The following is a 14,463-nucleotide window of genomic DNA, read 5'->3' on the forward strand; positions in this document are numbered from 1 at the left end:
TTAAACCTCTAATTTCTTTGAAGTAATCAGCAGGAGTAATTATTGCATGAAACGTTATTCCTCAGGTGATGAAAGGCGTGTCTCAGACAAATTCTAAAGCTAGAACAAAGATACTACCTTAAAACATCTAAATCCAAGAAGCTGAACCTCAGAGGCAATACGTAGAACTGGGACCAAACTCACTGTCATTTAAACCCACTTATAACCCACGGCCTTCCTCTTTCCAAAACTGGATAGCAATAACTGCAGCTGCCCTACAGATACCCCGAATCTCCGGGGACAAAGTGAACTGTCCTGTCAGGGGCAAAATGGTGTTACCCTGTAACACTGCGTGGACCCAAACAGCAGGCTTCCAAGAGCCGCTCTCCTTGCTGCAGCCCTCCCCACTATCAAAGAGCAAGAAATTATAACCTATTTTGCCTTCAAAGTTTTCTTTTGGTGTTCTTCCTGGTACACACCACTCAGCATACAAACTGAATGCAAAGCTCTACTATTGCCAATTGCTTGTAACCTGTCTCTTGTCAGCTGGTGTTTAACTCTCCCTCTTTCACTGACTGTGTTTTATTCCTTCCACTTGATTTCACAACATTCTACAAAAAACAGAATGGGTTTTGAACTAATGGTAATTTGAACATCCCTTTCAGCATGCGTATTGGGGTGTGTATCCAGCATATATCGCTCAAATTGATGAACTCTGTCAAACTGATTTACAGATCATTTCTAATGTGACCACAAGAGATGGTACAGATCACAGTAGGTCCTCTGATGCCACCATCTTTTTGTTATTTTATTAGTGATATAATTATAAAAAGATCTCATCATTCTAAACTAGAGCTCTTAGTTTTTTCATTAATGGAGGGCTGCAGGATGTGTATGCTAAATGTTTAGTAATGTTACTGTTAAAAACAGATAATTTTAAATAGATTACACTGATCTTCAAGCATTCAGTAGAAACATGGGGACTTGCCAGGCTCTTTTGTGCTCCACACTCTTGTTTCCTGTCTGCAAGACTGGTCAATACCAAGTACATCAGATGAAGTGTTAAGAACGTGAAGATGAAACATGGGATAAACTGACATTAGATCTTCTAAGAGTGAAACAAAGGATTGTAAATATTCCTTCTTCAGTTTCTGTTAGTAACAACTATGTGTTTTTGTTATCCTTATACACATCCCGTCTTTTAAACAAAACAACCCCAAAACTCACTTTAGTCTCATCAATTTCCTGTGGAGTTTCAGCAAGTTCTCCCATCTAATTACAAAAAGTATGAAGGAGTATTTCCTAAGAGTATGTCACACCTGTGTATATAAAATTCACTGCAAAAGGAATTTGATGAAGGCAAGGAGACAGCAAGTTTTAAATAGGATTGATCCCACGGATTTATGTGGAATATAAATCCAGTCCAAAAAGCGCAAGTTATAAGAGTGCAAAAGAAATGTAAGTAATTTTTGAAGTGCTGCAATTTTCATTTACAAATTACTGATGTATTTTTCTACAAAAGCACCATTTTTGAACTACAGCATATCCTGCTACATTTCAGCCTGAAGTAAGGTTTTACGGCCTAGTTATAAAACAAACAGATTTATGATAGAAAATGCTGTCAGACCAGAGATAAGTAATACAGACTAGGCACTGCTGCCATTCTCTGGTTTATGCTGTCAGCTTACACTCTTCCCTATAATTTGATCGATTCATGATCTTCAGCGCGCATCATTTCACATATTAAAAACTGTTGCAAAACAGTGTTTACAGACATCAGCAGTTTTAAGATCTATGTTACTTTACTTCTGAACTCCTTGCATTCCTCATGCTTTTATGCTTGACTTCATCAGAGTAGCTATTTTTCATCTCAGAGAACCATAGCTCTTATGCCATGATATGTGCAACTGGAATTGAGAATGATAAAGAAAATATCTCTGCAACTAAGAACAGAAAAATACGACCACTGGTTTCTATTATTTTGGCACAATGGCTGCAAGATGCCCAGATAACAGCATCACTATACAAAGCAGAAACACGATGCACTTGGAGAAAACCTTCCATCCAAAGTGTTAAAGCACCTCAGAAAGACAAGTTAATACTGTTTATTCCTGGGTAAGGAAACTGAGGAAAGGAGAGGGTAAGAAACTTACTAAGACCAAGTTACAGCCTTAGCACTAGATTTTAGAAGAGTCACATCTGCTGACAGCTGCTCCTGGCTCTAGCCAGTAGAACACACAATGGCAATTTCATATATTATATATACATACACACAAACAGGAGCATAAAGTGATAACATTCTACAGGAGGTGCTTACCTGGGTCTTGTCCTGCAGTATTTCTGAGGCAAACTTCATAGGAAACTAGAGTGATTTTTACACAAGATAGCTCTAAGGAGGCAAGGACACAATAATATAAAAATTGCTGGAAAAACATGGGGGGATGGGGGGAGGGGAATCTAAAGAGTAAGGAATAAAACGTGGGGTTTTTTGTAGCTGTCTAGCTATATTCCCCTGGAATATGAAGGTCAAAGTCAGGCTGGAGCTGACAGAGTGGAAAGTTGTGGCTGTCCTGCAGAAGTTTCCTTTCAATATTCTACAAATCTATCACGTGCCACAAAAACTCTTTGAAAAATTCTGATAATTGCTTCTGACTAATGGAAGTTAATTATTTTATTTGATGCAAGATGTAATATCTAGTTCAATTAAAAACACAGTTTAGGGATAAAAAACATAAAGAAAGAAAGAGTTAAACAGTGAAAGAGTACTTGTAAGACAACAAAATGTAGTGCAAAAGAGAAGAAAGTACAGAAACCCTACAGGTATCAATACTTCACCTTTCCTGGTGCATCAGTTAATACTGATAACTCCGAGTTTCTGGCTGCCTCCTGCAAGCACACCTTACATATCACAAGTATAAGATTTTATAAGGAGAAAAGAGGAGAAGAAGAAGAAAAAATTTTTAAGGACCATCTCCTTTAAAAAAACCTAGGAAATATGAAAGGACAAGAGTCTAAGATGGTGAGAAATTTCTCCGTACTGAAGCAGAAAAGTATAAGACTCAAAGGATGTTTTATAAAATGGCTGTACAATAGCCCTGCTTATGCTAAATACCATTAAACCCACTAGATTGTTAAATGTTTTCTACACTGAAAATTACAACAAAACATGAAATGTCAAATGATACCCTTTGACCACCGTGAGGATGGAGTTTCAGTATCACAGTGGAAACAAAGATGGTGACTTTTATCATGGCTGACTGTAGAGCAGGCTCCATGGCACACACAGACGTGCGGAAACAGGCCGTGAACCAGCATCTCCCTCCCTTCTGTGGCACCCTCCCAGGGGTGCCAGCAGAAGAGGACACAGCTGTCGCAGGACACACTCTTGCACTGCCAGCAGAAAAGGGAGACATTTCCTTGTGTTGTCTGTCGTTGAACACCAGACCGAGCCAGAGAAACTACTCAGCAGATGATCAGCGTACAGTGTCCTTGTTCACTGTGGAGTACTTTGACCAGGAATTGTCAGGAAGACAGAAAAGACAGGAAACTACAGACAAGCAACCCCAGCAACCCAGACAAATGGATGGAAAACTGTAACAAAGAACAGAATTAGCAGTCATAAAGAAGATACATTGGCTAAGATTTAATGCAGCTTTTGTAAGAAAAGTAATGCCTTGCAAATCTGTTTAGAGTTCTTCAAAGTTCTCTGAAGCAAGTGGACAAGAAGATGCAGGTGATGAGTCCACCTGGAGTTCCACAACTAGTTTTGCCAGGTGTCTCTCAAAAGGCTTCCAAAGAAGCTATGGTACCATGGGATAAAAGATCCTCACCTATAGAACCCGTCTGAACATAGGAAGTAAAGGCTAAGAGGATGCATCATCAGCTTAAGGTTCCACGCAGAATTCCACAAGAAAACCTCACAATATATTTTCCCTACCTTTCTGTACTCTTCCCTTGGCATCTACCATAGGTCACTCCCAGACACAGGATACAGGTGCTAGACTCTGTCTAAATAAACAGATAGATAAAAAACATGAAAAAAACTTCTTGTATCTAGTGAACATCAACTTGCACACCAAAGCCCAGTTACAGTCTTGCCATTCTCACAGTGTGCCAGGCAGCCACAAGATCTAACAACAGTAACTGCATTCTTATTTTACCGAAAGCGATGTCAAAGCATCTAGCTCAGACGGAGAGCAAGACTGGACCCTTTTCAACAGCCAAAGAAAGTCATCTTAATAACTTGCTTTCTCAGAACAGATTTATCTCCTTTAGGAGATGCCTAGTGATATTTAAACCTGTCAGCTTCTTTATACAACCCAGACAACTGTTAAGATAGCTTTTAGGACACTAGATACTTCCTGAAGTACAGGGAAGATAAAGAAAATAATGCATATTTAGCAAGATACAAGGCTTTGGGACTTCGCTGACTTCACTTTGGCTATCAGATCAGTTGGAGCCTATTAGTTAGGATCCAAACGTACAACATGATGCGAGTCTGTTCATAGCAAAACAAAGGAAATTCTGAAGGGAACCATTTGGTGTGGCTGAGTTTAAGGCAAGAGCTTAGGTTAGGTTTATGTTTTAACAAAAAAGGCAAAAGAAGCGAACAGATTTATAACCTATGAGGATATGTTTCCCCCCATTGCATCCTTGCTGTAACCAAGCTGCACAAAATGCCAAAATTGAAAGAGGTTACTGGTATTCAGTGGGATTGTTCATTTGCATTGGACAAAACTGGAACATTTCCCACTACAGCATTAATGTTTTTTTAATATGGCTATACATCTGTAGATGAGCATTACATGAAACACTAAAAAGCTATTCCCGGTCAGTCCATTGCAAATGATATTGCAGAGAAGGAGCAGCTATAGAGAAACGAGCAACAAAAGCAAGTGCAGAAAACCTTCTATACACACAAAAAAATGCAGATAAGGGACTACTGCAGAGAAGGGTACATAAAAGGACTGTACAAAATACAAACATACATTGCAATGATATACTGATGGCCTTTTTTGCCATTCCACTTGTGCTACAAAGACGAAGGGAGATAAGGGGACCCTAAAACCATCACAATTTTGAACTAAAACTTAACCTGGACAGGAAAACCAGTATGGAAAAAGTACGTAACTTAACAAAAACCAAACAGCAGTACCTAATGCTTAGTGATGCTCTTCATTGGTAAATATCAAAGCATTTGACAAAGGAAATAAGTACCATTATATTGGAACTGGATATAAAGGACAGAGCCGAAGCTTAAAATGCCCACTACATGCAAAACCAGCAGACCTAGCCAAGCATTTAATATATGACAGCATTATTCCAGTAAGTCCTTTTGCAGGCAAGAAAGGAAATATATTTGCTATTTCAGATTAGTCAACTTTGACATAGGGACTAGTATGACATGCTACAAATCTCCCAAATAAACCGCAGCCCAGTTGCCTGGTCCCTACAGAGCTGTCACCAAAGCTATGTAGTGGTCAGCAGTGTGGAAAAAAAAGTCACTTAAGAAATAGCATCTATGCTAGAGCTTTGTCAGTATTGCTGTTACACTATTGAAACAGCCTGTTTCTGGTATAGCTTGGGTTGTTCAACAGATTGCTGTAAACAATGCCGCCAAAATAACTTCTGCTGATACAATTCACATCTCTAATAAGCCTGTTGGCCAGAGTAGCAAAACTGGCTCAGTTTTGGACAAGGCTTCAGTGGTTTTTGTGCATGTACATTAAAAGAAAGAAAAAAAGAAAGGTTAAATATAAAATTTGCATGGGGAAAAAGACACAGCACAATCAAATATTAATAGATGTACATCTTCATAAACTTTGAACTGAAACCTTAAACACTATCAATTTAATCACTAAATCAGGCAGAAATCCTCATTAAGGGAGAAAAAGGAACTCATTTTAAAGAACTTGCAAGTGAAATTAGTGCTATGAAATGCTGATTTCAGAGTATGTTATGCAGCATATACAAGTTTTCATCATAAAACACCAACGCTTTCAAGATGCATTTCCCTACAGCATATTATTTTTAAAAGTTCACGGAAAGAGGGAAATCAGAAATAATAGCAGTGCACACAGCAGAGGATATTATCTTCCAGGAGAAACACATTTCCCCGTTTTTTTTTAAATTGCTTTTTACCACTTAAAAAATGCAAAAACTATTATGCTCATTATTGTACAAGAAGTGTTGAAGTGATGGTTGAGAAGACACTTTCATTATATACACTGCTATTTTCTGTAGTTCATAACTTTATGGATAGATTAGTCTCGTGGGTGAAATATTTTATGCTTGTCCTCAGTCCAAAGGTGAATTAGTCTGGAAGCATGATAAAATTCTACCAGGTCACACACAGCTCTGTGACACAGACAGAGCTGGAAGATCTGTACACAGGGACACCGAGTTTTCTGATGCCCCCAATCTTTGTCCCCAAATTGTACCATATACAATCTCTCCAAATGCTGCAGACTCCGTGAAATACACCATTCCCACTTCGGGAACTGCCTTCCACTTCATCTATTTTTATCAAGTCCAAATAATCCTGAACGTGTAGAGGCTTTTCAGTTCACAACACAACAAAGTACTGGATCAAATCTATTTACCAGCAACTAGCAGCATCTCGTTTCCCCATCTACATTGAAGGGGTAATTAGCTCAGTTTTTGGAAGTCTTGAGACCAGAAACTTCTTTTTATTCCTTCCCTCTACACATCCATCAAAGAAGAGAAAGAAGCAGCTCTCAAGCTTCAAAAAACCCTTGAATGACATGCTGTTGGTATGAGGATTGCCAGGGCTGCAGACTTTGCTTGTCTGCCTCAGTGGGACAATTAGTCCTTCAGATCTCTCTTACATGTTGAGGAATACAGTACAACACCTCCCTGTCCTCATCACTTTGCAAATCCTCTCCGCCCACGATAAATTCACAGCTGAATCGGTCTTTGCTCCTTCACAAATCACAGATTTAGTACTATGTGCAACTCAGCCCTGCTTTAGCACACAATGATGCCCATCTGAAGGCACATTAGACCACAAGATCATTCGCTTCCAGTACAGTTTGTGGATGTGGTACCAGAGAATGGAAATCCCTGACTGCTGAAACAAGAGATGGAAATGGGCTCAATTCACAGATACTCAGCAACAGAATTAGAACCAGATTACATTTGCTTTTCTGTAATCAATAACGGAGACCAGCTTGGGGGGGGGGGGGAAGAGTCCACTCTCTAGAAAAGACACACTATCACTAATGATATTTGAAAAGATACTTTTGAACAGTGTGATCTTTGCTTATGCTAAGACGACAGCATTTCATGGCGATATTCACATAAATATAAAAAGATTTAGCTGGCATAGACCAATGAAACGCTGATTGCCTCATCACTACTCAGGCTTCTTTCTCTACTGATTTTTGTGGGAATCTCGCTTTTCAGTCTGTTACAAAACTGTAGCTTAGAGTCATACACTTGTGTAAATGTTTGGGCACAGTCATACAAAACGGTGTTCTCAAAATGTAGACAGCACTTCACAGACAGTTCAGAAAGCAAATGAAGTGCAGAGACATGAGAGACCGTGTATGTGAGTATAAACCTACTGTTAACTCACCATTTCTTCAGTTCAGTAACAGTAATGCATTTCACGATGTGATCCCAAAGGAGAGCTGAAAAACTGAAATGAAACAACTTATATTTTTATCATCCACGAGCACTCTAAACAATGTCTATGAAACCCATTGCAAGACCTGTCAATGCAGTTACATAGTACAGGGTGCAGACACGAACATACAAAACTTTGCAAGCATGAGCACGCTTGGTTCACAGACCTGTCTATGTAGACTCACAAAATGCTGAGATTTAATTCTGCTCTAGAAGTTCCTATGCAAAGAAACATCAAGAAACTGCCATCTGGCTTGTTTTCTGGACTCCATTAAAAAGATCATCTGTGCACAACGGAGGAAGCATCTATACTGCACAAGCACGTTGTTTGGCACGAGAAACACACATGGTTTGTGGGTGAGAATGACCTGGCTGGTTCCCAGAGCCCAGATCCCAACCTGAGTGTGAAGGGCTCTCAGGGAAAATGAAAAATTACTAACTTTAAATAAATAAATAAATAAATATACAAAGCACATTTACAGACAGTTCTGTGACATTTCTATACTTGCTTTCAGACTATAACTATTCAAGGAATAAAGTTATCACTGTATAGAAAACACTGTGTCGTAAGTGTAGCATGGGCAACTTCATGGTGACTCTGAGAACAACCTATTTCAACTCTCCTCACTTTGTGCATATAAAAATGTTAGAAATGCCCGAAGCATAGTTTGCTGCATTCCAGTCAAATTGTTGTTCTCACTTCAATTTAATCACCTTACTGAGTGCTTCTATTCATAAATTGCATTTTAATAACCCACCTAATTGCCTCCTTTTCCCCAAGCAGATAAGCTTTTAAAAGGATTGCATCTTTGGTATCTTCTGCTACTTGCAAAATTCAGCTGAGTTCTGTCAATGTTTCTATCTATCACTTCCTGCAAAAGGTGGCTGAAAGAGGGAAAGAGGAAAAATTGAATAGGGTCTGAGGAGTCTGAGTAAGTGTAATTGCACCTGAAGCAAGGCACAAAGCTCTATCAACTTCACTTTAGCCACTTTTTGCAGTGTGACAAAACCTGCCTATAGAATTAATATTTGATTAAAAATATTCGTTACAATTGAAAAAGAGTATTGAAGGCTGGATTAAAAAAATGAAAGCTAAGCAAATCCACTAAGAAATTCTGTAGGATTCATTTCTATACCACGTCTACACATTTCTGTAGTGTCTCTCTGCATTTCTGTACAGTCTGTCTACAACAGATCTTAGCTGATTGTTGCATTAGAAATAGCTGGCGGGGGGGTGGGGGGGGTGTCTTATTTTAAGAAAAGTCACCATTGTATCAGATTTTGGATACGAAGTCATTGCTTATGAAGGGTGCTATCTGAAAAAACAACCCCAAAACCCAACACATTGTGAAGAGATCCAGAGATCCAGCATTAAGAATGCTGCTCAAACCTGTTCAACTCCTCCCTCTCTGAGGGAAGCACTTTCAGCAAACGGAGCTTTCAGCTTTCACATTAAGTTGCACTGCTGTTGGCAGGGGATACCTGTGCATCAGTTACACAAAAACAACTCATCAGCAAACTGGGAAGAAATCTCTAGTATTATTTATCACAGAATATCAGTTTACAGAACTATAAGGACAGTGGTGTAGGAATGCTTTTGTTTTAAATACAGATTAATTCCTATTCTTGCTGCTTAGCACATGCTACTGAAAACAATTCCTGCTGTTCACCAAAAAGCTCCACAGAAAGTTCTCAGTACCACAACTTTATAGAGAGGTAGAAGTGTAGCAGGCAAGTGTTTACCTCCTGGTAACAGATCATTTTGTACCTTTATCCTCTCCAAGCCTATAAGATGTATGGAGAAAAAAAAAAGTTTTTAATACTCAAGAGACATACTACGCTGCTGGTTTTATTGTTCTCTGGCATCAGCCCTTAGAAACAGCTGGAAGCCTCAATGGCTGCCTTCTCTGTAGCCCTCCCAGTCAGAGCATACACACAGCTCTCTGACAAGTTTGCTACCCCTAACCCGAGGCTATGATGCCACCATCAATCTGAAAAAGAAGAAAGGACAACAAAAATGTTTAAGCACTCAAATTTGTATGTTCTGTGCAATATGGAAATGCTCAATGCCAAATTCTGAGAAAAATATATTGGCTCTGATATTATGTGTGATTACAAATAATTCCTAATAACTTTTACAGATATATATCTAGCATTTACACCATGTATGCATTGTGTAAGCTTTATTGTGATTAAGCTAGAGAACAGGTTCCAAAAGCATACTGCAAAAGCTTCTTCTTGCTGACAGACTTGTTTCTATACATGCACAAGTCTGCTCTTCTCTTCACTAATATCAGCATATTATACAGACAAAACCCTTTTAGCATACATTCATCAGTAAAAGTCCAAGAAGAATAAAACAATATGCCAAAAGAGAATTTACAAAACCTAGGTGATAAAGCTCATTTTCCAAGGGCTCAGAAACTACAGAATACAATAGTACAATTTATAACATTTTTCATCCTGATGCCAGAGTCAATTTTCTTCTGTGCAGAAATCCAGTGCACTGAAAATCCTGAACGCATCCAACTCCATATTGTATGGAGTGAAAATACAACACCTGTGAAGGGTTCCTAATGGACATGGTGAAGTCAGAGTTTCACTTTTTTTGGCATTTTTTGAAGTAGAGTCAGTGAGAGGTCATCATATATTTTTATTTAACTTTCACCAACTCATAGAATCCTGGACTCAAAACTGCCTAAGGTGAAAGGACTGATCTAAGGGTTGTATTTAACAGGGAGGAAAAAAGAATAAGAAAAAAAAAATCAATATATTCTAGAGTATTTTTATTTTTGTGAAGAAAGCTTTCAATACGTCATGCTAAAGTCTGCAAAGTGGCTTAAGTTTTTATTGATAAAATGACATCTTAAATAATGTTTTGCACAATGTAGAGTTCTTTAGTGATAGCTTGACTACTTCTAAGATTTACTTTGGAGTACGGGGAAAGAATTTGCCCATTTACAACTCATAATCAACCTCAGAAATTCTGTTACTGTGTTTAGGTCCCTCGTCTTAAAAAAGTTTAACCAGAAAGAAAAATTGCTCAGAAAAGCATTAAAATATGTTTAAAACAAGACAAAATAAAAAAAAGTCTAACATTAAACCCATTTGTTAGACTCTTTTCAGAAAAAGGGGCAGAAGAGATGACTTCAAAAGAACCTTTAGAAGCAAGACCTCAACACTGTTTTTCACTACAATCATAATACACATACAGAGCACTTAGATGACGCCAATGAATCCAAAGTAGCAGTCAATGCAATCATCTTGCTTGCTCGAATTCAGAAGATGTGTTTCATGTGCTTGATTCCATATGTTTTGAAGAAAACCATGATGATCAATGCCCAGAGTCCTAAAATGAATCCTCCAGGAGGATGCCAGTCCTTTTGTTTTGGTTTCTGAAAAAAAGAAAAAACAAACAAAAAGAGAAAAGCAAAGAATTCATACTTAGTTTTCACATTAAACGGGCACCATGTTTATCAAGTGGAAAAAAAAAATCCTTGCAGTAGAGAAAAATACCAATAAGCGGTATTTCTTCATAGAGGAGAAGCATCTTTCATCTTGATGTGGTGGAAAGGTGATGGGAGGTGAGCTGCCACTCAAGCAGGGAGGTTAAGTACCACAAAAGGCCACTAGAACTGCGCCTGAGACACCACTTTGACGGTGCGTATTGGTGTTGTGGGACATGTTCAAACTCATTTGTTTGGACAGAATTTCTCATATCTGGTCTCGTGTTAATACAAGAGAAAAATGCTGTGAGTAAGAAAAACAGTTCCTACAAGTGAAAATGTGAAAGAGAAAAGACAGTGTTGTTTTTCCACTACCTAGAGTGTTTTCTACAGCTCCTTTTGTACTCAGAATTATGTGAATAAACAGATATCTAACCACATAAGAAGGTAAGATTCATTATTACAGGAATATCATACACCAAAATAGGATTGTTTTTAATGTCAGTCACATTTCCCAGGGGCCTCACGGAGTCTAACTGCCTTTCCTTAATGTAGAAATATATTCTGCAATTCAAATACCTGTCCCTTCAACAATTTTTTCCATCTTCAGTAAAAAGCAATACACTGCAATTTGTTAAGGCCTTTTCTATCTCACACTTAACAGCAAGACAAGATGAAACTTGTCTGTCCTCTTCCTCCTCATATTCAAAAAAATTTCAGATACTCCATATTCAGTGAGAAATGGATTGTAGAAGATAAGAGCTGCTATGTGCCCCAAGATCTGTCTCTGAGGCTAAGAATAAGGTGAAGGAATAAGGAATAAGGAATGCAAAATTTTAGTTAAGAATAGCGTAACAAAAATATCAGAATTACAGTATTTAGAAGTATAACTCAGTCCCTCATGCCTGTGCCTACTCTTGCCCTCAGCAGGTATGTTTTACAGATCTTCTAGGCAGACAGAGATGATTTACTATTACAATAATAAATACTGAAGCGCTTGCTGAGCTTCTTATTCCTGCCTTGCTGAAAGAGCCGCACTATTTTGTCCTTGTATAGAACGAGACACAACAGGCACAGAGAGTATTTTGGTTTTGTTGCATTAAAGTCAAATTTAAAATTTTCTTTCTGCCATGTGAATAACTATTACAAAAGACAGTACTGTTTCAATTTCTGTGTGAATCTGCATATGGAAGCTTGTTGTTCTCCACTACACGTACCAGGTGGCTGGTGAACTTTAATGCAATAAGGAACAGTTTGCAGCGTCTGTTCTTTCAAAACAGCTTTCCTATCAACAAGAAAACAATGTTTGTTGATTGCTCAGCTCCCATTTTCTAAGCTACATAGAGAAAAATTCTAAAGCTAAAACTAAGTACCATGCTTGTAATTAAAATGTATAACAAATAGCCATGTCACCTGAGACACCCGATGAACTTGGCACTCTGAAATATTAATGATTTTACTCTGATACAGGAATTACAGAACCAGCATTATAATTTACATCAACAACAAAACCAAAGATACGAGCAGAGATGGTGTCTATATATGCAAACCACTCAATTTCCTAAGAAGCACTCATCAGCTGCAGCGTAGGTGCTGTTGGTAATCTGCCACCTCACTGATACTCGCAACCACACATCTCCATATAAACATCTCAGAAAATCAACTCTGCATGTTCAAAAAGGCTGCCAGCACACCTTGCTTCTGAAAGTAACAGCACACGACACTTCTCCACACAAAGGAACTTTCTTGTTTAAATCCTCCTAATTAACCCGTAACTTCGTATGCATATTGCAGTGCCCGTTTCATCAATCTCTTTGTACTATCAATCTTTCCTTTCTTGGATCTCAGACAAATTCCTTACCACAAAGTGGCACCTGACCCTTCTAGACAAATGACTTCAATTTGCAGTCAGTGACACTAAAAGCCTCTCTCTCCTATTTTGTATAGAACACGTAATTTAATTTCTTTAAAGAATTTATATGAATAAATATTTATAAGGTGATCTATGAGTATGGTTTTACATTTTGTCATGCCATGTACTGAAGCCTCCATGGAGTTCCGCAAGCAAACAGAGGCCAGTGCAGCAATGGCTCCATGCTGGGAAATCAAGGACATACATATAGTCAGTTTAAAGCCATGGGATGCAATGTTAAAATGTGAAGGATTAAAAATATGAAGGCACAACAAAAAATACATATGAGGCTATGCAAGAGCTACATACTTAGTAATCTTAAAAATAAATTATCTTAATGAGAAAGATTTACAGACCCAGAAACTGAAATCTACACATAAATACTAAACCTCAATAAAAGAGCAAAGAGATGCCACTCTATTGTACGTCTCTAAGTCAATAGTGAGGTTAATTGAGCACAAAATTATATTGAAATATGCCAGTATTTTCCACTAGGGGCATACAGACATCAAAACCTTATGAATACCTAAAACAGGATTACACAGATTCACGTTTAAACCTACAAAGTATACCTATAAGAGCTGAAATATGTAATTTTCTTTAAATGAACTTGATCATAGATTCCCAAGAAAGCTCATCACGGAATTAAAAATGTAATTAACTTTTGAATCGACAAGTTCATCCTTCTAAAATCATAACAAATATAACACAGAAAATGTCAATAACAAATCTTTGTCCAGCTGGGCACGTCAGCTAAGCAGCAAACAGCACTGAAGTTCCTTTACAAAAAGCTGCATTTTGCACCTGTGAATCAAACCCATCTACATGTAAGATGGAGTCGCTGCTTCCATAAATTATGCCAGTGAATAGTACTTGTAACATAGGCCGGCAGAGAGCTTTCAGCCGGCACCATTGTAACAGCAGACCCAACAATTCTTTCTCCTTGTCACAGCTGTGTCACTACCACAAGCACTGCACTATGTCAGCGAGGAAGCGCGGCATCACTCCGAGCTGTCACAGCTATGCCAGCAGTCTTGTGTAATGAAGTCAGAGACCAAGGCGGGATGGCCTTCTATAAACATACGTGAGCCTCAACTGTATTGCTGCAGAAGCTGCTTTGACTATTTTGCACAGGCACATGGGGAAGAGTCACAGAGATCTCTCCTAATGGGAAAAACTATTAAAGTAAGAAAGAATCACTTCAATAGCAAATGAAAAAGTGTCCTTTTTAGATCCGGATGCTGCAAAAAGGTTTAAAAAAGACAGAATTTCCTTCTATGCTCATGCCAGTTCTGTGGCCATAAGCAATCCCTAGATAAACTGTCCCTTTATATCAATTTTAGGACTGATCAGAAAGCATTAGTGAATATAAAGTTTTTCCCAGATTCCTAAAAAAAATTTCAGTATTTATCCCATGAACATTGGCTAGTTCAGGGTCTTATTCCAACAAATTTCTGTGTAAGTCAGGCAATTTTTGAA

General features: G+C 38.2%; 1 protein-coding gene across 1 annotated transcript in view; it reads right to left on the minus strand.

Annotated features, from left to right (window-relative positions):
* Window positions 1-9,188: 9,188 nt before the first annotated feature.
* PIGK (phosphatidylinositol glycan anchor biosynthesis class K) overlaps window positions 9,189-14,463 on the minus strand; it is a 75,220-nt gene continuing 69,945 nt past the window's right edge. The window contains exon 11 of the mRNA XM_072867951.1: window positions 9,189-11,021. Within this exon, the coding sequence (XP_072724052.1) occupies window positions 10,905-11,021 (117 nt within the window). The 3' untranslated portion in view covers window positions 9,189-10,904. The remainder of the gene's footprint in view (window positions 11,022-14,463) is intronic.

This window comes from Ciconia boyciana, chromosome 7, assembly GCF_034638445.1.
Source record: "Ciconia boyciana chromosome 7, ASM3463844v1, whole genome shotgun sequence".
In the NCBI taxonomy this organism is placed as follows: Eukaryota; Metazoa; Chordata; class Aves; order Ciconiiformes; family Ciconiidae; genus Ciconia; species Ciconia boyciana.